The sequence below is a fragment of the Cebus imitator genome, unplaced genomic scaffold (assembly GCF_001604975.1).
Source record: "Cebus imitator isolate Cc_AM_T3 unplaced genomic scaffold, Cebus_imitator-1.0 Scaffold20, whole genome shotgun sequence".
NCBI classification, from domain to species: domain Eukaryota; kingdom Metazoa; phylum Chordata; class Mammalia; order Primates; family Cebidae; genus Cebus; species Cebus imitator.
The window spans coordinates 7960882-7984695 of NW_016107335.1; the positions used below are offsets into that span (position 1 = coordinate 7960882).

At 55.0% G+C, this 23814-nt stretch overlaps 3 protein-coding genes and 1 long non-coding RNA gene across 5 annotated transcripts in view; 2 read left to right on the forward strand and 2 right to left on the reverse strand.

Moving 5' to 3' along the window:
• The window catches only part of ABCB8 (ATP binding cassette subfamily B member 8), a 20199-nt gene extending 12550 nt beyond the window's left edge, over window positions 1-7649 (reverse strand). The window contains exons 1-8 of one of the 2 annotated variants that reach the window (XM_017520407.2): window positions 7457-7649; window positions 2623-2932; window positions 2087-2242; window positions 1916-2010; window positions 1684-1789; window positions 781-942; window positions 583-668; window positions 377-477 (exon numbers count right to left, since the gene is read on the reverse strand). In XM_017520407.2, coding sequence (XP_017375896.1) covers window positions 377-477; window positions 583-668; window positions 781-942; window positions 1684-1789; window positions 1916-2010; window positions 2087-2242; window positions 2623-2932; window positions 7457-7551 — 1111 coding nt within the window. In that variant the 5' untranslated portion in view covers window positions 7552-7649. The remainder of the gene's footprint in view (window positions 1-376; window positions 478-582; window positions 669-780; window positions 943-1683; window positions 1790-1915; window positions 2011-2086; window positions 2243-2622; window positions 2933-7456) is intronic. The other variant, XM_017520415.2, reaches the window with a different exon arrangement.
• A 2936-nt stretch (window positions 7650-10585) lies between these two features.
• ATG9B (autophagy related 9B) lies at window positions 10586-20336 on the forward strand. The gene is made up of 14 exons (XM_017520491.2): window positions 10586-11228; window positions 11375-11418; window positions 11595-11659; window positions 11896-12057; window positions 14044-14185; window positions 16255-17009; window positions 17186-17339; window positions 17564-17743; window positions 18318-18554; window positions 18767-18900; window positions 19056-19152; window positions 19332-19455; window positions 19541-19682; window positions 19850-20336. Exons 1-13 carry the CDS (start codon window positions 10685-10687, stop codon window positions 19666-19668), a joined length of 2766 nt encoding a protein of 921 aa, XP_017375980.1. The 5' UTR covers window positions 10586-10684; the 3' UTR covers window positions 19669-19682; window positions 19850-20336.
• Window positions 20337-20594: 258 nt separating this feature from the next.
• NOS3 (nitric oxide synthase 3) overlaps window positions 20595-23814 on the reverse strand; it is a 22008-nt gene continuing 18788 nt past the window's right edge. The window contains exons 23-26 of the mRNA XM_017520478.2: window positions 22736-22857; window positions 21822-21970; window positions 21311-21505; window positions 20595-21208 (exon numbers count right to left, since the gene is read on the reverse strand). Of these exons, the coding sequence (XP_017375967.1) occupies window positions 21047-21208; window positions 21311-21505; window positions 21822-21970; window positions 22736-22857 (628 nt within the window). The 3' untranslated portion in view covers window positions 20595-21046. The remainder of the gene's footprint in view (window positions 21209-21310; window positions 21506-21821; window positions 21971-22735; window positions 22858-23814) is intronic.
• Window positions 20912-22979, forward strand: LOC119469838. The gene is made up of 2 exons (XR_005198687.1): window positions 20912-21499; window positions 21793-22979. It is a non-coding gene; the product is annotated as an uncharacterized LOC119469838 (long non-coding RNA).

Sequence of the window (23814 nt, forward strand, 5' to 3'; positions counted from 1 at the left end):
GGGGACAGGCAGTGAGGGGGACGAGGCTGAGCCTGTGTGATGGGGGATGAGGCAGGAGCAGAGAAATCGACCCTGGGCCTGCTCTGCCACTAACTGGGAGAGTCAGGTGAGGCACATGTCTGGTCCCAGCCTTGGTTTCCTCCTTGGAAGAGCAAGAAGGGTGGGCACGCCTCCACGATGGTGGCCCTGCAGTGCTTTGCATGGAGCTCAGTAGTTCAGCTGGGACATTAGCACCCTCCCTTTACCTGCATGAGTCGGCTGCCAGCCCGAGGCAAATGCAGGCTCACAGCAGATGGAGGACGGCCCTTTGCCTGCCTTGCCTGCTCCCAGGTCCTCCCCAGACCACAAGCGCCCACCAGCCCCCGACTAGCTCACTCACAGTTGAAGGCGATGTTAGAAAGCCCTTGGAACAAGGCGATGCCCCGGCCCAGCTCCTCTGCCCGGGAGCGGCAGGCTTCCAGTTCTGCCCCGTAGCGCCTGGTGAGAGAAGCCAGTGTACTCAGGAGGCAGCTGGGCTGGCATGAGGGGTGGGCAGGGTGTGGGGGGGGCATCTGCTCTGTGCTTCGCCCTCCCAGGACTCACTCCTCTTCCCATGGCTCCATGGCGAAGGCGCGCACAGTCCGAACGTTGCCCAGGGCCTCATCCGCTACGCCCATTGCCCTGGCAATCTGCAAGGAGGCCAGGAAATGCGAAGTCAGGTTGGAGACAGGGAGGAGTTCCAGGGAGTGGGAAGAGAACCGGTGTGGGGAGGGTGAGGAGGATGGGCAGGAAGGCCAGTACCTGCTCCTGACACTGGCGAGACAGTTTTCGGAGGCCTGAGCCCATCAGGGTGCCCACTCCCATCAGGGCTGGTGTGGCCACCATCAGCAGCAGTGTGAGGCGTGGAGACAGCATGGACAGGGACACCAGGCAGCCTGCCACCTGGGTGCAGCTTCGAAGCCCCTAGAGTGGGAGGGAAGGCAGGAGGCTATGGCATCCACACCATGACAGGAAGGACTTTTCCAAGGGTCAGCCAGCTGTAGCTCTGTAATCCCCAGGCCAAGGTCCCAGGTCTGGCCCCTTGGAGGCCAAGTGGCCATCCACTGGTCACAGCATGTAACCCTAACTTGGCCAGCTGGGGTGCGAGCAGCAGGCATGAAGGAGCGAGAATGTTATGAACTGCGGTGTCCTTCCCCTAGACAAACGCAGCTTGCTTCTCTTTCTGTTCTAGGAACGGAACAAAGAGAACTGCATGGGGTATACCAGTGACTGCCGAGGCTAGTGTCTGGCATGATCCAGTGGTCACAGGGTCGGTGGAGGGGTGAGGGGAGGGCATCGGTGTTCAGTAGAGAGCCACTATGCATGCTCAATGCTCGTCAGCGATCCACCACTCTGGGGACAAGGCAGGCGAAGTGATTTTGCTCTTGCAAGGAGAGGCTCTTGTCTGAGTGCTTGAGGAGGCTTTCCAGGGGAGATTCGGTTTCAGAGCAGTGGAGAAGCAGCTTGTCCTGACCTTGGATGCTGCCTCCACACTTCCCTTCCGTGAACTGCTGTGGCCCCTCCCCACACCCTCACCAGGTGGCGGGCTTCTCCAGTCAGTGTGGCCTGTCGGCCCAACATCAGGCCTGGGGCAGCCAGGACCGGCCTGGTACGTCCACGTGGGTAAGTGTGTGGGGATGTGAATGGGCGCACTGGGCCACTGACCTGGGAGATGACAAGCTTGAAGGATGACTTAAACTCCTGCACGTCAGTTGTCAAGCGGCTCACCAGCTGCCCTGTCTTATTGGCGTCAAAGAAGGCGATGTCTTGTCTGGCATGGGACATGGACCAACAAGGAGGGCAGAAGAGGGAGACATTACTTCAGGATGAGGCCCTAACCCCAGGCCCCCATCGGGCCACCAGTCATCCCAAGTCTGCACCCTGTGGCTGGCAGTACCGGAGCAGGGAGCTGAAGAGGGCCCTCCGCATGTCCACCGCCATGCGCTCGCCGATGTGTGACAGCAGCACCAGGTAACCGAAGGTCAGCAGTCCCTGCGAAAGAGGCCAGTGCACTCAGGGATGCCACCGGCGGCTCGTCGGCAGCCCCCAGGCCCGCTCCCGGCTGTACCTGGACACCGTAGAGGATAAGCAGGTGGGTGCTGAGATTCCGGGACTCAGTCATGAAACTCCCCCCGTGGTCCCTCGTGTACTTGGCCACGATCTCTACCAGCTGGCCCAAAAGCAGGGGGATCTGTACGTTCACCAGTGCCGCACCCAAGGCCAGCTGAATGGGGAGGCAGACGGGACAGGTGTTTTGAGTGGGGAGCCATTCTCCTCCCCAGCCCCAGCCAGATATTGGCACTTCCTCTCCCACCACTGAACCCTGCTATGTCCAGGCTGCAACTGGTCATGTGGACACATCAGTGCCTCTCAGAGGTTCAAACCTGGCTTCCAGTCCCAACGGCCCCCTGCACACCCCGCTACCTGGTGTTGATGCTCCTGGCATCCCTGGACCCCTGGCCAGCCCTTGCTGCTCCCATTAACTCTTCTCTGAGAGGCAGCAAGGCAGGAATGCCATCCCTTTGCAGCTCTGGCTCAGGGCCTCTGCAAGCCCTTCCTAGGTCCTGCCCTGTCCCCAGGATGGAGAAGTGGAGAAAGCCTCACCACGACAGCTACCCCCAGGACCAGCAGGTGGGGGCGCAGAAACTGCCAGAAGAGCTTCCAGTTAAAGCGTGATCCCACGACTCGGGGTGTGGAGCTGGCAGGAAGGGCCTCTTCTGCCTCACACAGGGCCACAAGGCAGAGGCGGGGACGCTTACTCAGCAATACGGGGCCTAGCAGGGCTCCCCCAACCCAGCACCAAGCAGAGGGCCTCCATCTGGGAGCTAGCGGGGCTCGAAGGTGGGCCCAGAGCTGGGACCGCAGGTGGGCCACGGCCCGGGGGAGGGAGAAGCTGCGGGAGCCATTGGAGTACCTGTAATGAGAAAGAGGCATGGGTGGCTCGAGGCTCCGACCGTCCTCCAACTGACTAGTCCACCCTCGGAGCTCCGGCCGAGCCCTCTGGAAGCAGCACTTCCTCTTCTTCTTTTTTTTTTTTTTGTGATGAAGTCTCGCTCTTGTCCCCCAGGCTGGAGTGCAACGGTGCAATCTTGGCTCATTGCAACCTCCCAGGTTCAAGCGAATCTCCTGCCTCAGCCTCCTGAGTAGCTAGGATTACAGGCGCCCGCCACCACATCCGGCTAATTTTTGTATTTTTAGTAAAGATGGGAGTTTCACCATGTTGGCCAGGCTGGCCTCGAACTCCTGACCTGGGGCGTTCTACCCACTTCGGCCTCCCAAAGTGCTGGGATTACAGGCATGAGCCACCGTGCTCCACCTATTCTAGACAACCTGAACTACTGTGTGCAGGTGCCCTGCTCAGGGGTATGGAGAGGACGGAGATGAACATGACAGCCAAAGTCACTCACAGCAGCCATGCCTGAGTGTGGGAGACTCACAGTTAACTGGGAATCACAGGCACAAGACAGCTTGAAGCCCTGCTCCTCCTCCTCCTCTTCAGAGGGAATCATGCCTTCTAGGTGAGGCCTGAGGGGAAGAGGAGGCCGGGCACAGGTGGGGGTGGGGTGTAAATCGGGAAAGTTCTAGGCCGAGGGAGAGCAAGTGTGGGTTTCTGCAGTAAGAAAGGATAGGAGAGAAGTTTCAGGAACTGTATGGCTGAAGCCTGGCTGACAAGAAGAAAGAGGAGACATGAGACTTGGGGGAGAGGCAGTTTTCTTGTCTTTTTATTTTTGAGCAGAGTTTCGCTCTTGTTGCCCAGGCTGGAGTGCAATGGTGCAATCTCAGCCCACTGCAACCTCTGGGAGAGGCAGTTTTCTAGTTCTTATCAAGCACCTGGACTTAAGAGAGCAACAAGGACCATGGTGATTTTTAGGCTGACATGTGACAAGATCAGGTTTGCATTTTAAAGATCAAAGCATGGCAGAGTGCAGTGGCTCATACTGTAACCCCAACACTTTGGGAGGCTGAGGTAGGTGGATCATTTGAGGCCAGGAGTTTGAGACCAACGTATTGAAACCCTGTTTCTACTAAAAATACAAAAATTAGGTGGGTGTGGTGGTACGTGCCTGTGGTCCCAGCTACTCAGGCAGGAGAACCACTTGAACCTGGGGGGTGAAGGTCGCAGCGAGCTGAGCTACAGTACTCTAGCCTCGGCAACAGAGTGAGACTCTGTCTCAAAAAAAAAAAAAAAAAAAAAAATCATAGCAGAGGGGCGTGGTCTGGAGGCAGACAGGACTGGTTGTAGGGAGCAGAAGTTATCCAGCCAGGAGAGGATGGTGAGATCTGGAAGATCCAGATGAGCTTACTGATGGGGAAGGCTGTAAAAAAGACTGGTGTGAGCTTTTCTCTTTCCCAACATGGCTTTTCGCATCCCTAGAACCTTCTAATTGCAGTTTCAGCTCATCCTTGCCTTTCTTTTAGGAAGGCCTGTGCCTCTTGCCTACATGAGGCCTTCGCCCACCCCATTCCAACTGCCGGGCTTTTCTGTCTGGTTTTCCACTGTGTTCTTGTGTCTATCATAAATTTTAGATCGAGATGCTTACTCTCCTTCTGCCTTGTGTAACTGTCCAGTTTTCCCACACCATGTGTTTCTGAAAGGCAGGAAACTGTATCTTAGACAGCACTGGCAGAAGATGATAGATGTTCCACGAATGTTTATGTTTGTTGAGCGCATGCATGCCCTCGTTAGAGATGCAATCTAACCCAACTACTACAGGGTTTTGCAAATGTTTACACTAACTGTGGACTACAGCAAGAAACATCTTTTTTTTTTTTTTCTTTTTTTACCCTTTTCAGAGGTTCTCCACGAGGAAGGAAAGAAACATATCTTACATCACAGCCATGCACACAGATATGCCACTCGAAACGGAAACGCTTCACAAAACAATATTTTCTCTAATTCTTAACATGTATTCTGATATTTTCTTTTCTTTCTTTCTTTTTTTTTTTTTTTGAGATGGAGTGCCGCTGTCATCCAGGCTGGAGTACAAGGGCGCGATCTCGGCTCACTGCAACCTCCATTTCCCAGGTTCAAGCATTCTCCTGCCTGAGCCTCCTGAGTAGCTGGGATTACAGGCGTGCACCACCATACCTGGGTAATTATTGTTTTTTTAGTAGAGACGGGGTTTCACCATGTTGGCCAGACAGGTCTTGAATGCTGGACCTTGTGATTGACCCCCCTCAGCTTTCCCAAAGTGCTGGGATTACAGGCGTGGGCCACTGCACCCAGCCTTCTTTTTGAGACAGTGTCTCTCTCTGTTGCCCAAGCTGGAGAGCAGTGACAGTATCTTGGCTCACTGTAACCTCTGTTTCCTGGGTTCAAGCGATTCTCCTGCCTCAGCCTCCTGAGTAGCTGGGACTACAGGCATCATCATGCCCAGCTAATTTTTGTTATTTTAGTACAGACGGGGCTTCACCACCTTGGCTAGGCTGGTCTCGAACTCCTGACCTCAAGTGATCTGCCCACCTCGACCCCTCAAAGTGCTGGGATTATAGGCGTAAGCCATAGCGCCCGACTAATTTTTGTATTTTTAGTAGAGATGGCGCTTCACCACGTTGGCCAGGCTGGTCTTGAACTCCTGAACTCAAGTGATCTGCCTGCCTTGGCTTCTCAAAGTGCTGGGATTACAGATGTGTGCGACTATGCCTGACCCATATTTACATACATATATTTATTTATTTAGAGGTAGAGTCTTGCTCTGTTGCCCTGGCTGGAGTGCAGTGGCATGATCTTGGCTCACTGCAACCTCTGCCTCCTCGGTTCGAGCAATTCTCTTGCCTCAGCCTCCCAAGTAGCTGAGACTACAGGTGCGCGCAACCACACCTGGCTAATTTTTGTATTTTTAGTAGAACGAGGGTTTCACCACATTGGCCAGGCTAGTCTTGAACTCCTGACCTCAAGTAATCTGCCTGCCTTGGCCTCCCAAAGTGCTGGGATTACAGGTGGGAGCCATGGTGCCCAGCCTATGTTTACTTTTAAATGGTCCTGACCCACTAAATTCATTTCATAATCTATTGAAAAATACTAATGAATGTGTATATACTTGAATATTATTTGTTGTCTTTCCTTGGGTTTCTCTCTGGTTTAAATAACATCGACACCCTTACTCTTTCCGAAGGACTGCTTTTAAACCTTTCAACAATATACCATGGCCTTTTTCCAGCTTCTTGCATTGTCTCCAAACTAAGACTCTAAGAAAGTCTTTGTCATTGCCAAGAGCTTGTGGATTACTTCCCAGCACCAAGACTTCCAGCTCCAGCTCGCCCCAGCTCTTGCCCTCCATCAGTCAGATGGCCTTTCCAAATGACACAACTCCACATCCGCCTGCCCTTGGGAATCTTCTATCTGCTTGGCCCCCAAGTTATTCACTCTAGGATTAGAAAAGACGACCAGGAGTGGTGGCTCACGCCTGTAATCCCAGCACTTTGGGAGGCTGAGGTGGATCACTTGAGGTCAGGAATTCAAGACCAGCCGGGCAAAAATGATGAAACCCCATCTCTACTAAAAATACAAAACTTAGCCCAGTGTGGAGGTGCACATCTGTAATCCCAGCTACTTGGAAGGCTAAGGCATGAGAATCCTTTGAACCCAGGAAGCAGAGATGGCAGTGAGCCGATATTGCGCCACTGCACTCCAGCCTGAGTGCAAGAGCGAGACTGTTTCAAAAAAAAAAAAAAAAAAAAAGGATTCAGGAATCAGTCCCTTCTCATAAAACATTTACATTCGAGCTATAGTTTCAGGGTCCTTGTTTGTTTCCCATCTGTCCCTCTCTCTCTCTGGACCAATCTGTGCAGTGTTTTGTCAAAAACAGACATGTACGTTATTATATTGACTGTTTCTTTTTTTTTTTTTTTAGAAGTAGCTGGAATTACAGGCGTGTGCCACCACACATAGCAAATTTTTGTAGTTTTTAGTAAATACGGGGTTTTGCCATGTTGGCCAGGCTGGTCACGAACTCCTGGCTTCCCAAACTGCTGGGATTACAGGGTTGAGCCACCGCGCCTAGCCTATTAGATTGACTCTTTATCACTGCTGAACATCTCCAACTCTTGTTCGACTCACTTTGAATCCTGGGAGCACCACTACTATTAAATGCCTCTTTACACTAATAAGAATTTTCGCCCAAATCGCCCAATCAACTCCGGGGCCAGGAAAGGCGACCCTTGGTTGGGAGTGCGGACTGGGCGTGGTCACTGACCCCAAGCGTCCCCTCTTTCTGGCTGACATGCGGATGCAGACGCAGGAGCATCCGCTGGCGCCTATACTGTCACTATAAATAATTGAAGCCAATACCCGCGGAGTGACATTCCACCCTGGCCGGCCTGGCCTACAACTCCCAGCAAGCCTCGCGCGAGCCCGCGGACTCCATCTCCCGGCGGGCTTGGAAATGACCTGCCGGCCGGTCAATGGCCCGCGCTGAGTAGGTTTTTCCCTTTTTACCTGGCAGCTGAGAATGTCTGGAAGCGGAGGGGCAGTAGCGGCCTGCCTGGGACTGGGCCACCCCGAATCCCGACCCGAAATAAATGCACCAGCATGCTGGGGCGGGAAAACAGGAGTAGCCGGCAATGGCACTTTCACCCTCATCCCACTGAGGGCTCCATGTTGGCTCCCGCCCCCATCCCGACAACCCCCTCGCGCCTAGGCAGTGATTGGTGAAAAGACACATCAATCTCGTTGCAAGCTGTGATCGGAGGATACGTTGTTAGCGCTCCTCCTTTCGGAACTGTGATTGGAGAGAATCGCCTACCCGCCCGTCCCCTGCTCTGGGCGGAGCCGAACAGGAAGTGGGTTTGCCTTTTGCCCTGTGCGCCAGTCGGCTCGGGGTGACGTCATCAGGGTGTGCCCGGTCAGGCCCTCCACCTGGAGTATCCATGGTAACGCGTCAGCCGCCCACCTTGGGCCATTTTCCGAAGGTTCTAGGATCTTTAGATGTACCGTCGTCTCCAGGGAGTGTAGAACGCGGGCTCTGGGGTTGGAATGAACACAAGTCGACTGGGAGTTTTTTCAAAACACATACATATACCTTGCTGCCCACCCCGCTCTCCTAGGCATATCAGAACTGCTGGGACATCTGTCACGTTTACTTGGGGAAAAACTCCCCCGGTGATTCTGACACTTGCCCTACGCCTCAGCTGTTGAGAACTACTGGTATGGAGGTCCTGTAATTTATCAAGGCGCGGCCTCAGATCTCTCTGCCTCACAGATGCCTTCATCACTCGGATCAGAAAGACGTGCCTCAGGCTCCTACCGAAAAGTTTGCATCACTCTTATTTCTTCCCTGTAATTGTTTGTGTATTTGTCTTTCCACGGGGCTGCAACTTCTTGCTGGGTAGTGGCTCTGTTTCATTTATCTGTTCCCTTCCCTTCCAAATGCTTGGCAAGGAGAAGTGCCCTTTATTATAAATCGACTTTACTTGGGAGTGGTGGTAGGGAGACTGTCAATGAGAATGAATTGAGGGTTAAACTAGGTAGGACAATGTCCCAGGATTAGTTTAGGGTTGGGCAAGGGAGCTCCGGGTGTATAGGGAGGGGACCTATTGTGACTGTGGTGGAATAGCCATGATATTGAGTGACATTGGGTGAGTGAGGTGGGGGAGAGACTACACAAAACTCCACATAACCCATCTTGGCAGATATCTCAGAAAGATTATAAGAATTTGCTGGCCCCTCTGCAATGTGGGATTCTATTTAGCTACCTCTAGAAAGACAGGTCTTGTTTTCATAGCTCTGCCTCCTGCTCAGGGATAAAGGCATACAAGAGCTAAGCTACTCCTACTACAATACTCTACACAGAAGGAGAAAAATCAGGCACACCTGGACCCTAGTTTTGTGGGTGATTCCATGATTGCCTTCAGTGAACAATCTGGGAAGCACAGTGTCCATCTCTCCATTTCAGGGATACTGGCCCCAACATCAGCCCTTGGGCCTAAGCCCTAGAAACCTTGACACCTGGTGGCTGAGTCAGCATCTCAGGAATGGGCTTTAGAAGGAAACCTCATGATTCAGGTCCTCAAGAATGGCGTTGGGCAAGCCACCAGACCAGCTGCCTGGGCCTCCTCCTCATTGTTGAGGTGACAACAAGGAACTCATTTCAGCTCCTCCCTGGGTACTCAAATTATCCTTCTAAGTCCCAGACTCACAGCTGTCCTCCTTTCTGATTCAGCCAGGATGCTTTTCAGCAGGTCCCAGAAGTTGGATCCGGACTTGAGAGAATGTCAAAGTTCAAAAGGATAAGGATGGAAATGGAATGGAACTTTCAGAGAAGCCCATTTTTCTACTTTTTTTTTTTTTTCCAGACAGAGTCTAGCTCTGTTGTCCAGGCTGGAGTGCAGTGGTGTACTCTTGGTTCACTGCAACCTCTGCCTCCCTGGTTCAAGTGACTCTCCTGCCTCAGTCTACCAAGTAGCTGGGATTACAGGTGCCTGCCACCACGCCCAGCTAATTTTTGTATTTTTAGCAGAGATGGGTTTTACTGTGTTGGCCAGGCTGGTCTCAAACTCTTGACCTCGTGATCCGCCCAAAATGCTGGGATTACAAGTGTGAGCCACCATGCATGGCCTCTCAGTTTTCTACTTTAAGCTCCCCAAAACGACTCTCAAATCCAAGACAGCTGCCTTTCCTGTCTTCTCCTCTTCTTAGTTTTCCCCAACTTGGCTGCAAAATCAGGCTCCCCCGCTTCCCTTCCTTAGCCCCTCAGACCAATAAAACATGCAGCCTTTTCTTATTCTTTAAAAAATAATTGAGTGTTTTCTTTAGTTTTCATAGAGATGGTGTCCCTCTAAGTTGCTCAGGCTGGTCTTGATCTCCTGGCCTCAAGTGATCCTCTCACCTGAGCCTCCCAAAGTGCTGGGATTACAGGTGTGAGCCAATGTGCCTGGCCCTTTTCTTTTTCTTTCCTACTTTATTCACAAAACATTTCCCTGTTGATCACTGTAGTGAGCGTGTGGAGGGAAGCAGGGGAGGTACACTCTTAAGAAATGAAATATTTAACATCTTGGCCCTATGATTTATTGTAGAGATGGAGTCTTCTCACTCTGTTGCCTAGGCTGTTCTCCAACTCCTGGCCTCAAGCAATCCTTTTGCCTCAGCCTTCCAAAGTGCTGAGACTGATTACAAGTGTGAGGCACCATGCCCAGCTACAATCCTTTAATAGGATTTTTTTTTGGGGGGGGGCGTGAACGGGAATCTTTCCCAGGCGGGAGTGTAGTGGCTAGATCTAGCTCACTGTAACCTGCACCAAGTCATCCTCCCACCTCAGCCTACTGAGTAGCTAGGAACACAAGCACGTACCACCACACCTGGCTCTAACACAGTTTTGCATTTTGGTTTTCTCATTTTGGCTGCTGCTCTCTTTATCTTTCATTCATTTAAGGTCTGAAGATGGAGATAATAGAAATCTCCTGTCATCTCAATGTGCTCTTCAGGCCCTGGCTCTTAAACTGATGCCCCTCTCAGGCCCTGAGGGATTTGGCCTCAGGTTGTCCTGGAAGGGGTGTGAGTGATCAGGCAGGTGACTGAGAGCTGGGACGCCTAAGGCCTGCCTGGGCTGAGTCACCTAGTATTGTTGTTGTCATAGCTCCTGTTGAAGTCCCAGCTCAGCATCACAGACCTCTGTGGAAGCAGCAACAGCTCCCATCCTTCTATCCTTTCTGGAGAAGCAGTGGCCTCATGGTGAGCCGAATGGGCTGGGGGAGGAGTAGAGGGCGGCTGGAGCGGTGGGGAGACCTGGGGCCTGGATCAGTGCCCCTCCTCCCCATGCCACCTCCTCCTCCTCCTTCCTGCCGGCGACCTGGGGGAGGGAGGATCTCCATCTTCTCTCTGTCCCCTGCCCCTCATACAAGAAGCTCTCCCTCCTCATTTTCCCCTCTCATCCCAGGGCCCCCTTGCTCAGTGCTACAGGGGACAGGGGCTTCTCAGCCTTGCCACAGTGCCCTCCCCACCCCAGCCATCCCCCCAACACAGGTTCAACCTGCAATGACACCTACCTCTGCATCCCCCTCCTGGGGATCCCACTCCACCCCACCCCTGGCCTCGGTGACTGCCCCTCCCTCCCACCAGTGCCCCCAGGACTCTCCTGGGCTTCGGATAGGCCCTTTGATCCCTGAGCAGGATTATGAGCGGCTGGAGGACTGTGACCCTGAGGGGTCCCAAGACTTACCCATCCATGGGGAGGAGCAGCAACCCCTGCTTCACGTCCCTGAAGGGCTCCGGGGTATGTGTGTGGTGGGTCTGGGTGGGAGCTAGTTGGTGGTGCCTGGGAGCTCCAGTACTTACCCCAGGCAGGGCCTCTGGCATCGGGTTGAGAACATGGAGAACTGATCACGTGCCAGGGGCTGACACTCTCCCCTCTGTGCCCAGGCTCCTGGCATCACATCCAGAACCTGGACAGCTTCTTCACCAAGATATCCTTTGTGCTAGGCCTGCAAGGAGGCATGGGAAGGTCCCCTTAGAGCTGGCACTATTCTTGGCAGGGAGACTCCATGAGGGCGTCATGGGTGGGACATGTGTTGGGGCTGAGGGGAGGTGTCCTCAAGAGAGGCCCCTCGTGCCCCAGGCTTGTTCCTTGACATGCGGCCACATCTACAACTACCACCAGCGGAATGGCTTTGCCTGCATCCTGCTGGAGGATGTCTTCCAGCTGGGGTGAGACCCTTAGCCTGGCCATGTAACTTGGTCCCCTGGGCCCATGTGTTCCTCCTGTCATCTGCTTCCTTAATCATGCCTGCTGCTTCCATCCCATGCTTTCCCAAGCAGCCCAGGGGTTCAGCAGGGGCAGGGTTGGGGAGGATGACCCCGGGTGGCTCTGGGAGCCAGGACAGGAGCCTACCTGGCTGTCCCTTATCACTGCAGCATCCCGACACCCCCCTTCCTCCCGGCAGACAATTCATTTTCATTGTCACCTTCACAACCTTCCTCTTTCGATGTGTGGATTACAATGTTCTCTTTGCCAAGCAACCAAGCAACCATACCAGACCTGGGTCATTCCACAGCAAAGTGACCTTGTCAGATGCCATTGTACCCTCAGCCCAGTGTGCTGAGAGGTGAGTGACAACGTGGTGGGGCCCTGGGGGTGAAGCACGGGAAGCAGGTAGAGGAGCAGACAGGAGCCCCACTTTGTCCTGTGGTCTAGAGCAGCAGTTCTCAAAGGTTTTGGTCTCAGGACCAAAAATACACTTAATATACACTTTAAGTGTGTTAAGTGTATTTTTTTTTTTTTTTTGAGACAGAGCTTTATTCTTGTTGTCCAGGCTGGAGCACAATGGTGAGGTCTTGGCTCACTGCAACCTCCACCTCCCGGATTCAAGTAATTCTTCTGCCTCAGCCTCCCCAGTAGCTGAGATTACAGGCATGCACCACCACGCCTGGCTAATTTTTGTATTTTTAGTAGAGACGGGGTTTCACCATGTTGGCTAGGTTCATCTGGAACTCCTGGCCTCAGGTGATTCACCCACCTCGGCCTCCCAAAGTGTTGGGATTACAGGCATGAGCCGCTGCGCCTGGCCTATTAAGTGTATCTTAATTAAAGTGTATTAAGTGTATCTTAGTACACTTAAAATTGGTTGAGAACCCTAATGAGCTTTTGTTTATGAGAGTCTTATCTATCTACATTTACCTTATACAAAATTAAAATTAGGCTGGGTGCAGTGGTTCATTTCTGTAATCCCAGCACTTTGGGAGGCCAAGGCTGGCAGATTGCTTGACTCAGGAGTTCCAGACTAGCCTAGGCAACATGGAAAAAACCAATCTCTACTAAAAATACAAAAAAATTAGCCAGGCGTGGTGGTGTGTGCCTGTAGTTCCACCTACCTGGGAGGCTGAGGTGGGAGAATTACCTGAGCCTAAGAGGTTAAGGCTGCAGTGAGCTGAGATCACACCACTGTACTCTGGCCTGTGTAACAGCATGAGACCCTGTCTCAAACAAACAAACAAAACAAAACAAAACAAAAGAAACTAAAACTAGGCTGGGCACAGTGGTTCACACCTGTAACCCCAGCACTTGGGGAGGCTGAGGCAGGAGGACTGCTTGAAGTCAGGAGTTTGAGACCAGCCTGAGCAACAGAACAAGACCACATCTCTATCAAAAATAAAAATTGACTGGGCACGGTAGCTCGCGCTGGTAATCCTAGCACTTTGGGAGGCTGAGGTGGGTGACTTGCCTGAGCGCAGGAGTTTTGAGACCAGCCTGGGCAACATGGTGAAACCCCATCTCTACTAAAATACAAATAATTAGCAGGGCATAGCAGTGTGCATCTGTAGTCTCAGCTACTCAGGAGGCTGAGGCAGGAGAATTGCTAGAACCTAGGAGGCAGAGGTTGCAGTGAGCCAAGATTGTGCCACTGTACTTCAGCCTGGGTGACAGAGCAAGACTCTGGAAGAAAAAAGAAAAGCTGCGCTTGGTGGCACGTACCTGTAGTCCTAACTACTCAAGAGGCTGAGGCAGTGACTGTCTCTGATCGCTGCAGCATCCCTCCACCCACCTCCCTCCCAGCAGACGATGCATTTTCATTGTTGCCTTCACAGCCTTCCTCCTTCAATGCTCTCTTTGCCAGCCCATCAATAACTGTACCAGACCTTTGGCAGGGAGATAGGAGCCCTGATTCCACTGCTGCACTACAGCCTGGGTAACAGAGAGAGACCTTGTCTCAATAAAAAGGAAAAAAAAAAAAAAAGAAATGATAGCTGAGAACAACTTTAAAATGTAAGAGTGTGCGAGCACATGTTTCATCAGCTGCCAGTATGATGTGACATGTCCACATGTCCTGTAGCCTCTGGAAAACTCCATGCTTGTGAGAGCGAGAATGAAAACATCAGAAAGCATTAGTATTATTTGAAAAGAGTTTGACTTTGCACACTTGTGAGGGCCACTTCAGCCCCTCCCGCCCCTGCCCCAGGCCCTACTTTGAGTGCTGCTGGTTTAGCTGGATCCCCTCCTCCTGACGGTTTTCCCTCGCCCTGGAAGTCTGGTCTCCCTCTCTCTCCAGTGCCCACCTTTCTTTCTCCCCCACTGCCCACCCGACCCCATGCAGGATCCGCTCCAGCCCCCTGCTCGTCTTCCTTCTGGTCCTGGCTGCGGGCTTCTGGTTGGTGCAGCTGCTTCGCTCACTCTGCAACCTCTTCAGCTACTGGGACATCCAGGTGTTTTACAGGGAGGCCCTGCACATTGCCCCGGTGAGCTGGGTGCCTGTATCTGTGTGGAGGGCGCCGTGACAAGGTGGGTAGAGGAGGGGGAAGAAGTGGGACTGTACAGATGAAACAGCCAACTGGAAAGAGGGCAGAAAGAGTGAGGCCTTACTGACACCTGCCCTAGGCCCAGAATAATGTCGGGAGGGGGCTACCACCACTTAGAGAGCATGGCCCCTACCCTACGGGAGTTTATTTAGGTGGCTCATATAAGATGACATGGCTGGCACGTGGTGGCTCACGCATGTAATCCCAGCACTTTGGGAGGGAGTCAGGCAGATCATGAGGTCAAGAGATTGAGACCATCTTGGTCCACATGGTGAAACCCTGTCTCTACTAAAAATACAAAAGTTAGTTGGGTGTGTGGCACATGCCTGCAGTCCCAGCTACTTGGGAGGCTGAGGCAGGAGAATCGATGAACCTGGGAGTCGTAGATTGCAGTGAGCCGAGATCGCGCCACTGCGCTCCAGTCTGTCAACAGAGCAAGACTCTGTCTCAAAAAAATGAAAATGACATATAGTCACATGTTTGTGCTAAAAACCTTGGATATTTAGAGGAAAGATGATCATCTGGCTTTCCAGAGCTGGAGGAATTTGGGTTGGGGTTGGGTGGGCAGGACAGGAGGGTGGGGAAAAGCCATGAGCTTTTGGAAGCTGCAGTGAGGAGATGGACCCACCAGCCTACAACAGAGCCTTCAGCACCATCCCCCCACTGCGGTAAGCCACTGCCTTGGCCTGTCACTGTCCCCTGCTTCCACTCTGCCCCTTGTTTCCTTGCCGTCTTGAGCTGCTCTTCCTTCCTCTGTATCTGAGTTCTTTAAGGCACCGCTCAAAGGTAGCCTTCCATAGCTTGCTTCCCTTGCTCCCCCAGGAATTCTGGAGCCCTCTGCACAGCCTTCCTGTGCAGCAAGGGGAGAGGTCTTAAAAGGCCCCTGAACAAGGGAAAGGTAGGAGGTCAGGGAAGCAGAGGTGGTGAGAGCCGAAGCTGGACCTCGGATCGGCTCTGGCGGGAGACTGCTCACCTGTCTCGTTCTCCTCCTCCCTTCTTTCCCCTCCTCCCTGTTTCTTCCAGGGGAAGGGAAGGGGAGACACTGGGCTGGACTGGAGAGGCTGGCCTGGGGGAATTGAGTAACCTGGACTGGGGAAGCTGAGTGAAACTGGGCTCACATGAAGTTTGCAGCCTCCAAACGAAATCTGAGAGTGCCCCACCCCAGACATGGACATAGCCAGGGTCCTGGGAAGGCTTCTGGTGACAGAGCAGAAGATGGCCTGGAATGGGGTGGGGCTGGGGGTGTAAAGCATGCCCAGGCAGAAGGTGGGAAGGATTTTGTTCCAGAGTTGGTGGGTGCACTGGAAACAGGAAGGAGAGAGTCTCCCACAAACTGCCAGCCATTCTGGTTTTTGTTTTGTTTTGTTTTGTTTTGTTTTGACACAGGGTCTACGTCTGTCACCCAGGCTGGGGTGTAGTGCTGTGATCTCAGCTCACTGCAGCCTCCGCCCCCAGTAGCTGGGATCACAGGCACACACCACCACGCTCTGCTATTTTTTGTATTTTTAGTAGAGACAGTGTCTCACTATGTTGCCCAGGCTGGTCTCCAGCTCCGAAGTTTAGGCGATCTGCCCCCTAAACCTCCCAAAGTGCTGGAATTACAGGTGTAAGCCACCCTCCCCCCCGCCCCCCCCTCAGCTATTCTGTTTTGTGTGTGCAACTGAGAGGGCCTCAGGCTCTTAAAGAGCTGAGAAGCCAGTCCAACGTCTGGAGCCATCACCAGGAAGCACATGACTACTGATAACATGAATGGCAGGGCTAATGAGGAACAGGGCAATTTAGAAGAGGATGAAGGAAGTAGGGCGTGCCCTTGTTAGTGACAGGGTTAAGGGAGGGCAGAACGCGAAAGGTGGGAGAGGGGGACGATGAGGGATGTAACTTGGCCATGGTAAGTTTGTGGCGACAAACTCAGTTTGCGGGTTTTCAAGCTGTGCACTTGGGGATGTGGAGCTTGAGCATTACTGTGGAGAGGAATGGGGGTCGCTGGCTCTCATCAGTCCCCCTTTCAGGAGGAGCTGAACTCGGTTCCCTGGGCAGAGGTGCAGTCCCGTCTCCTGGCGCTGCAGAGGAGCGGGGGCCTGTGCGTGCAGCCAAGGCCCCTGACGGAGCTGGACGTCCACCACCGCATCCTGCGCTACACCAACTACCAAGTGGCGCTGGCCAACAAGGGCCTGCTGCCGGCCCGCTGCCCATTGCCCTGGGGAGGCAGTGCCACTTTCCTCAGCCGCGGCCTGGCGCTCAATGTCGACCTGCTGCTTTTCCGCGGTCCCTTCTCGCTCTTCCGCGGGGGCTGGGAGCTGCCGCACGCCTACAAACGCAGCGACCAGCGGGGCGCCCTGGCAGCACGCTGGGGGCGCACAGTGCTGCTGCTCGCCGCCCTGAACCTGGCGCTGAGCCCGTTGGTGCTGGCCTGGCAGGTGCTGCATGCTTTCTATAGCCACGTGGAGCTGCTGCGGCGTGAGCCTGGGGCTCTTGGGGCACGCCGCTGGTCCCGCCTGGCGCGCTTGCAACTGCGCCACTTCAACGAGCTGCCACACGAGCTGCGCGCGCGCCTGGCGCGCGCCTACCGCCCCGCCACCGCCTTCCTGCGTACCGCTGCGCCCCCCGCGCCCCTGCGCGCGCTGCTGGCCCGCCAGCTAGTCTTCTTCGCGGGCGCGCTCTTCGCTGCGCTGCTTGTGCTCACCGTCTATGACGAGGACGTGCTAGCCGTGGAGCACGTGCTCACCGCCATGACTGCGCTCGGGGTCACCGCCACCGTGGCCAGGTGCGATGGCAGATGCCCGGGGTGGTGGTGTGTGACGACGGTTTCTCTGATCTGGTGCCATGTGAGGTTTCCCCCCTAATCCTTACCTCTCCCACCACCGGGGCCCTGTAACCCAGCATCCCGCCGCGCGTCTTCCTAACTGCAGGCCCCTTCTCCCCACGCATCCCGCCCTTCAGGTCTTTCATTCCCGAAGAACAGTGCCAGGGTCGTGCGCCGCAGCTCCTGCTGCAGACGGCCCTGGCCCACATGCACTACCTCCCGGAGGAGCCCTGCCCCGGCGGCAGGGACCGCGCGTACCGGCAGATGGCGCAGCTGCTGCAGTACCGAGCGGTGAGGGTCCGCGCAGGGCGGCGGGCTGCGGAGGAAGTTGGGTCTGTCTGCGCCTAGGGTCTGTCTGGGAGAGGACATGAAGCAAAAGGGCTACCCCAGGAGTCTAGGGAGTGACTGGGTGGGAGTCTTCTTGCCCTGGCCAGGGTCGCTGGGGGTTGCTTGGTCCTGATATCGCGGGTGGGACCCTCAGCGACCCTTGTTCAGCCTCACCGCTGCTTCCCCAGGTCTCCCTCCTGGAGGAGCTCCTGTCACCCCTCCTCACCCCGCTGTTTCTGCTTTTCTGGTTCCGCCCTCGTGCCCTGGAGATTATCGACTTTTTTCATCACTTCACTGTGGATGTGGCTGGGGTTGGGGATATCTGTTCCTTCGCCCTCATGGATGTGAAGCGACATGGCCACCCTCAGGTCAGAGCCGTGCCCTGGCCCTGCAGGGTTGGGCTGGGTGGGATTTTGCTTGCCTCTTGGGAGCAGACCTGGGTTCCAGCCCTGCCTCCGTTGCTTGCCACCTGTGCCCTTAAGCGAATCACTTCCCTTCCCTATGCCCTCATGCCCTCGTCTGTCAGATAGTGACAATGGCAATGTGCCCTCCAGAGCACAGCCGAGGCCAGGCTTGTGATGACACAGATAATGTCTGTGGAGCCCATAATGGAGCTGCTGGCATGTAGTAACATTAGGAAATGGGAGCAAAGAATCCCCTGGGGGCCGAGGAATGGGCTTGGCCCATGGGTGGGGCCGGACCAAGGACTGGTGGCTGGACCAAGGGTGTCAAGACCACCCTGGGCAAAGCACGGAGGCTCGGCCCTATCCCTGAGCTGGGTCTAGACCCTGGTTCTGCTCTGATGCTGTGGTTTTGGTGATGGCAAACAAGTCCCCATCATGCTCTGTTTCCCTCATATGGAAAATGGGGCCGTGTTTCCTGTCCCACCTAACGCCGTAAGCTGGATGTCCTTAGCACCTGAAAGGCTGTCCTTGTTCGCAGTGGCTCTCAGCAGGGCAGACAGAGGCTTCGCTGTCTCAGCGTGCGGAGGACGGAAAGACTGAGCTTTCTTTGATGCGGTTCTCCCTGGCGCATCCTCTCTGGCAACCCCCAGGGCACAGCTCCAAGTTTCTTGGGCATCTCCGGGGCCGGGTACAACAAGATGCAGCTGTCTGGGGCGCCACCTCAGCTCGCAGCCCCCGCACCCCGGGGGTGCTCAGCAACTGCACCTCACCCCTGGTGAGTCCCAAGCCTGGCCTCCCCTTCTGCCTTCGCCCCCCAACTCCTCCCCAAACCCTTCCCCTCTAGCCTCACCTTGGGTGGTAACCTGCCTCCCTGGCCCCACCCCCAGCCTGCTCTCCTGCCTTCTTTAGGCCTCCCCTGCCTCCCCAATCCCTTTCTGTCTTCTCTTCTGACTCCCTCTTTGGCTTTCCCTTCCCTCTTGCGCCCAGCCTGAGGCCTTCCTAGCCAACCTCTTGGTGCACCCTCTCCTGCCCCCGAGGGACCTGAGCCCGACAGCCCCCTGTCCAGCTGCGGCCACAGCCAGCCTCCTTGCCTCTATTTCCCGAATTGCCCAGGACCCCAGGTGAGGAGTGGAGGCTAAGATGCAGGGGTGTGGGGGGTGGGGCTGATCCTCTAGGAGGGAGGAGCTGGGCACTGTGGGGGGATTCAGAAGGGAAGCCCTCTGGCGTGTGGCGGGAGGAGGGTATGTCTTTTGACCTGCTTCATGCTGTGTTCCAGCTGCGTGTCCCCAGGAGGCACTGGGGGCCAGAAGCTGGCCCAGCTCCCAGAACTTGCTTCTGCTGAGATGAGTCTCCATGCCATCTACCTGCACCAGGTGAGCAGAGGGTGCCCGAAGGAGAAATGTGGGGAGAAAGCAGGTGAACAACATGGAGACTGAGGCAGGGGTGGAGTCCGAGGGAGGGCCTAGCACAGCCGCAGGAGGAGGCTGAAAAGCCTCTGCCTCTGGGGCCCTGCCCTCCTTCGGGGCTGCCCTCATTCCTCCTTTTCATGCAGCTTCACCAGCAGCAGCAGCAGGAGCCATGGGGCGAGGCTGCAGCCTCCGACCTGTCCAGGCCCTGCTCCAGCCCGTCACAGCCACCCTCGCCTGATGAGGAGAAGCCATCCTGGTCAAGTGATGGTGAGGAGGGTGGGGCCTGCAGGCGGCAGAGCCTGGTGGACACTAGGCATCCTGGCACTGCCCAGCTGATGGCCTTTGTCACCAGGCTCCAGTCCTGCCTCCAGCCCCAGACAACAGTGGGGAACCCAGAGGGCCCAGAATCTGTTTCCCAGACGGTTTCAGGTGACCAGAGACACCCAGAAGGAGCCTGGCCAGGCCTCTTGCACTGACTGAGAGGATTCCTCAGGGTCAGTATGGCCTCCTGTGAGGGGAGGGAGAGAGGGCTGCATAGACAATTGGTTTGGAGTCAGACTTGAATGGATGGGAGTGGTGGTGGGCATTCAGGGTGATGGGGGCAGTCATCTCTGGAACCTAGACCCCTGGACTGCTTGCCATGAGCCTTCTCCTCCCACAGGCGCCTTGGCTTCCGCAGCAACAGGAGATTGGAGGGTGGAGTAGAAGAACAATGGAGCCATCACTAGAGGCCCCGTAGATGACAGGCCCAGGTGTTTTAGTGGGGCAAAACCTGGGAGTCAGTGAGGAACTCGCCCCCAGAACAGAGAAAAGGTAGGAGAGGAGATGCTGAGGGCAACTGGAAACAACTCTTAGAGATGGTCCCCATCCAGAGGGGAGAAGGGGACACACTCGCAAGTGCAGCGTGTCCTGGAGCAGCTGCCTGGGAAGAAGTCCTCCAGTTTCCTCCAGGTGGGGGACAGAGGTCAAGGACTAGCCCGAGCTAAATGGAAGGGCGACAGTGAGAGAGGTGGGCTTTAAGGCCGTGGATTCGTTGTGCTGGTGGCCACCAGCAGCACTTTCAGGTTCCTGGGGGCTTGCAGGGGATGGGGACTTGGGAGTGGTGATGTTTTGGACTTCAGCATGGGTGTGGTATCTGAGGGAGTGGGTTGGCCCCCTGTGCTGTATGAAATAAGCAGTAAAGCTTGCTCATGGCTGTTGCACATCTCTGTGACTCTTGTTTCTGGCAGCCCCCACTTCTGGCAGCTGAGTGCTGCACTGCCTTCTCCATCATGAGCCTGAGACCTGCAGAGAAGAGCTGCCCAGACTCGCTGGAAACCATGTTTTAGAGTGCAGGGTCAAGTGGAGTGCAGGACTCCCTGTCAAAAGAATAACCCCTTCCCCTCCCCCCCACACAACTGCACGGGTTAAAACAGAAATCTTGTCATTTTATCATTGTAATCCACATGGGCTAGGTTAGGCGCTTTAGTAGTACTCATAACATCTGGCACAGTCTCTTAAATCTTCAATAATAAATACTTGATTTAGAGATTAGACTTTACAGGTAAGATACTCCTGAGAAAGGTAAGGGGAATCTAACATTCGCCTAAGAAACAGGAAGAGGGTAGGAGTCGGCCCTGGATACCGCTGCTGGAAGGGGCCTTCCAGATTTAGGCGGACCCGGGTGGGAGGCAGCAGGCCTAGAGAGGGAAAGAGGCGTTTTGCTCCTTCCTGGTGGAATAATGCTGAATCCTTGCAGCCTCTGGACAGATGTGGGAAGGCACCACCTCAAGAAGGGAGGAGCGGGGCTTGTCCTGGTCGGGCGGACCTGAGTGCGGCGGCCGCTCTCCAGGAACTGGAAGGGAAAGCCAGGTGGCTCTCAGGGGCCATTGGTGTCTGAGGCGGGCAGGTCGAACGCCCAGGGCACTGCGCCCCGCAACTGCCGCTCCTGCAAGGAAAAACTCTGGGTGCGTATGCGGCTTGTCACCTCCTGGGTGCGCAGCGTCAGCCCAAAAATGTCTTCGTGGTAGCGTTGCTGATCCTGTCGGGAAAGTGCGCAGTGGATGAGAACCCCAGTCGGAGACCTGAGCGGGAACCCCGCACGCCCTGGGCCTGGTCCCCGCCCTGGCTCGCCCCTCCGCACCCGCAGCACGCCGATGACATCGCCGGCCTCATCCAGCTCCATGTCGCCCTCCGTCGCCAGGATGCGCTGCACGGTCTGCAGGACGTTGGTTGCCATGGTGACATCGCCGCAGACAAACATGTGGCCCCGCTCAAGACACAGCACGCGGTGCACCTCCGCAGCCAGCTCGGTCCTTAGGATGTCCTGCACGTAGGTCTGCAGGGCGGCGGGGTTAGGACGGGTTCTGGTGGGGTGGGCGCGGGGGCGCAGCCTGGGGCTGCTGGCTGGCCCTGGTTGTGAAAGTCTCTGGAGCCCACCAGGTGGGGCCTGCGTGCCCTGGGTGGGTGTCTAGAGGGGCAGCGCCGAAGGGGAGGGGCTGGGGGCGGGGTGGGCCTAGAGGGGCCAGGGCACGAGGGTGGGCTGGAGTGCGTGCTGGTGGTTGAGTGGTCGTGGGAGGCCGCGGGAGGGCTCTGGTCGGTCATCCCCTCTTTCCCTATCTTCAGGTTACCATTGCGCCCTCAGGGTCTCATACCTTGGGATTGTCGGGTTCCCGGGAGAAGGCGGTGAGGACTCGGCCAAACACCCCGCGCTGCTGGGCGTCTTGCACTTCGTCGCGGTAGAGATGGTCAAGTTGGGAGCATCGGCAGCCGAACACCAAAGTCATGGGGGCGGGCTGCAGCCCTGCAAGCAACAGCGGCTTCGGAAGGCCCTTCTCCCAGGCACAGGGCCAGCAGTGCCTCCCCACTGGCCACCATCGCCCAGCCTGGCAGCCTAGCGTTTTGGGCTGAAGCCACCCTTACTTTGGCTGTTTCATCTCTAAGAGCGTGCAGAATGCTTTCACAGAGATCCTGCACATGCCTGATTTACAGAAGGAAGGGAAGCGCAGGTGAAGTGATTTCCTTCATGTAGGTGGCCCCTAGTGGAGCTGTGCTAGAATGTGTGGCTTAGGACTCAGAATTCTATGCCCTTTGCATTGTGTGACATTGCAGTCCCCTTCCTTGCTCCCACACCATATTCTCCCACACCATATTCTCCCACACTTTTAATTCTCCTCCCAGTCACAGCCCTCTTCTTTTGATTGACAGACTACCCTGGGCACCCCATGCTCAATCTGAACACCTTGGAGCATTCCCTAGGTCTTGGACGGACCCTGGTCAGCTCTGGCACAGTCCAGAATTCACCTCGGGCAGTTCTTCTTTGAGTCTTAGCCCTATCCCTTCCAAAATTCGATTTTCCTTTGTCCATAATCCAGTCAACACCTACTATGTGCCAGGCACCAGGCAGGCAGACACACAGGGCCCAGCCCTTGCCTCAGTACCTACCCTCCCCTCCATCTCTTGAGCATCTTTTCAGCTTCGTGGCCTCCATTTCCTGCCCTGTCTTTCCTATCTGTTTCTTGCCTTCCAGCCACACCCCTCTAAGCAGTCCTCTAGTCCCCAGCCTCACCTTTGCTCTCAATGTCATGCAGCCGTTCCTGCCAGAATCCCCGGAAGGGGGCAATGCCAGTGCCTGGGCCCACCAGGATGCAGGGCAGGCTGGGATCGGGCGGCAGCCGGAAGGAGGGAGCCCTAGCAGGAGAGATACTCCATCAGGTCCCCTTTGCCTTCCCTGCTCCCCTGTTCTCACCATGCAGGGCGGGTGGAGCCAGGAGAACCCAAGCTCTCCTGATAAATGAGGTGATATTTGTGAAGTCCTTAAAGCAGCGTTTGGCTCATAGTAAGCATGATGGGTTTATTAAAAGAACTCTGGGCTCATGTCTGTAATCCCAGCACTTTGGGAGGCTGAGGTGGGAGGATTGCTTGAGCCTGGGAGTTTGAGAGCAGCCTGGGCAACATAAAGAGACTTCCCATCTCAAAAAACAAACAAACAAAAAAAACCTCTGTTTGCTGAAACTCCTTGGATCTGCAGTTTCTGGAGATTGTGCCAAAGGAAATATAGTTCATTTTGGCTTGAAGAATACTCAGATGACTCAGGGGATTTAGAAAATGTGGGGAGAGTGAAAGACATACTTTCAGTTCATTATGGATTCACAGAGTGCATTTATTTTAAATGCCCTTAATAGTGGTATTTAGTTTATGTTCAGTAGATCGGTACAGTTTATCTGCAATTTAGCTGCCTGGGTGGATTGGAGTCACCAGGCCCAGCTGATGTCAGCCTAGGAACTATTCTCAGTCCTACCAGGACTTTTGGTTCCTGGCTGTGAGAGAGAGTAAGACTTCTGGACACAGCATGAGGGGAGGGTCTCTTAAAGTCCTTCACCTTCGGGCTGGGTGCAGTGGCTCACACCTGTAATCCCAGCACTTTGGGAGGTCGAGGCAGGAAGATCATGAGGTCAGGAGTTTGAGACCAGGCCAACAGGATGAAATCCTGTCTCTACTAAAAATACGAAATTAGCCAGGAGTGGTGGTGCACTCCTGTAATACCTGCTACTCGGGAGGCTGAGGTAGGAGAATTGTTTGAATCTGGGAGGTAGAGGTTGCAGTGAGCTGAGATTGCACCACTGCACTCCAACCTGGGTGACAAGA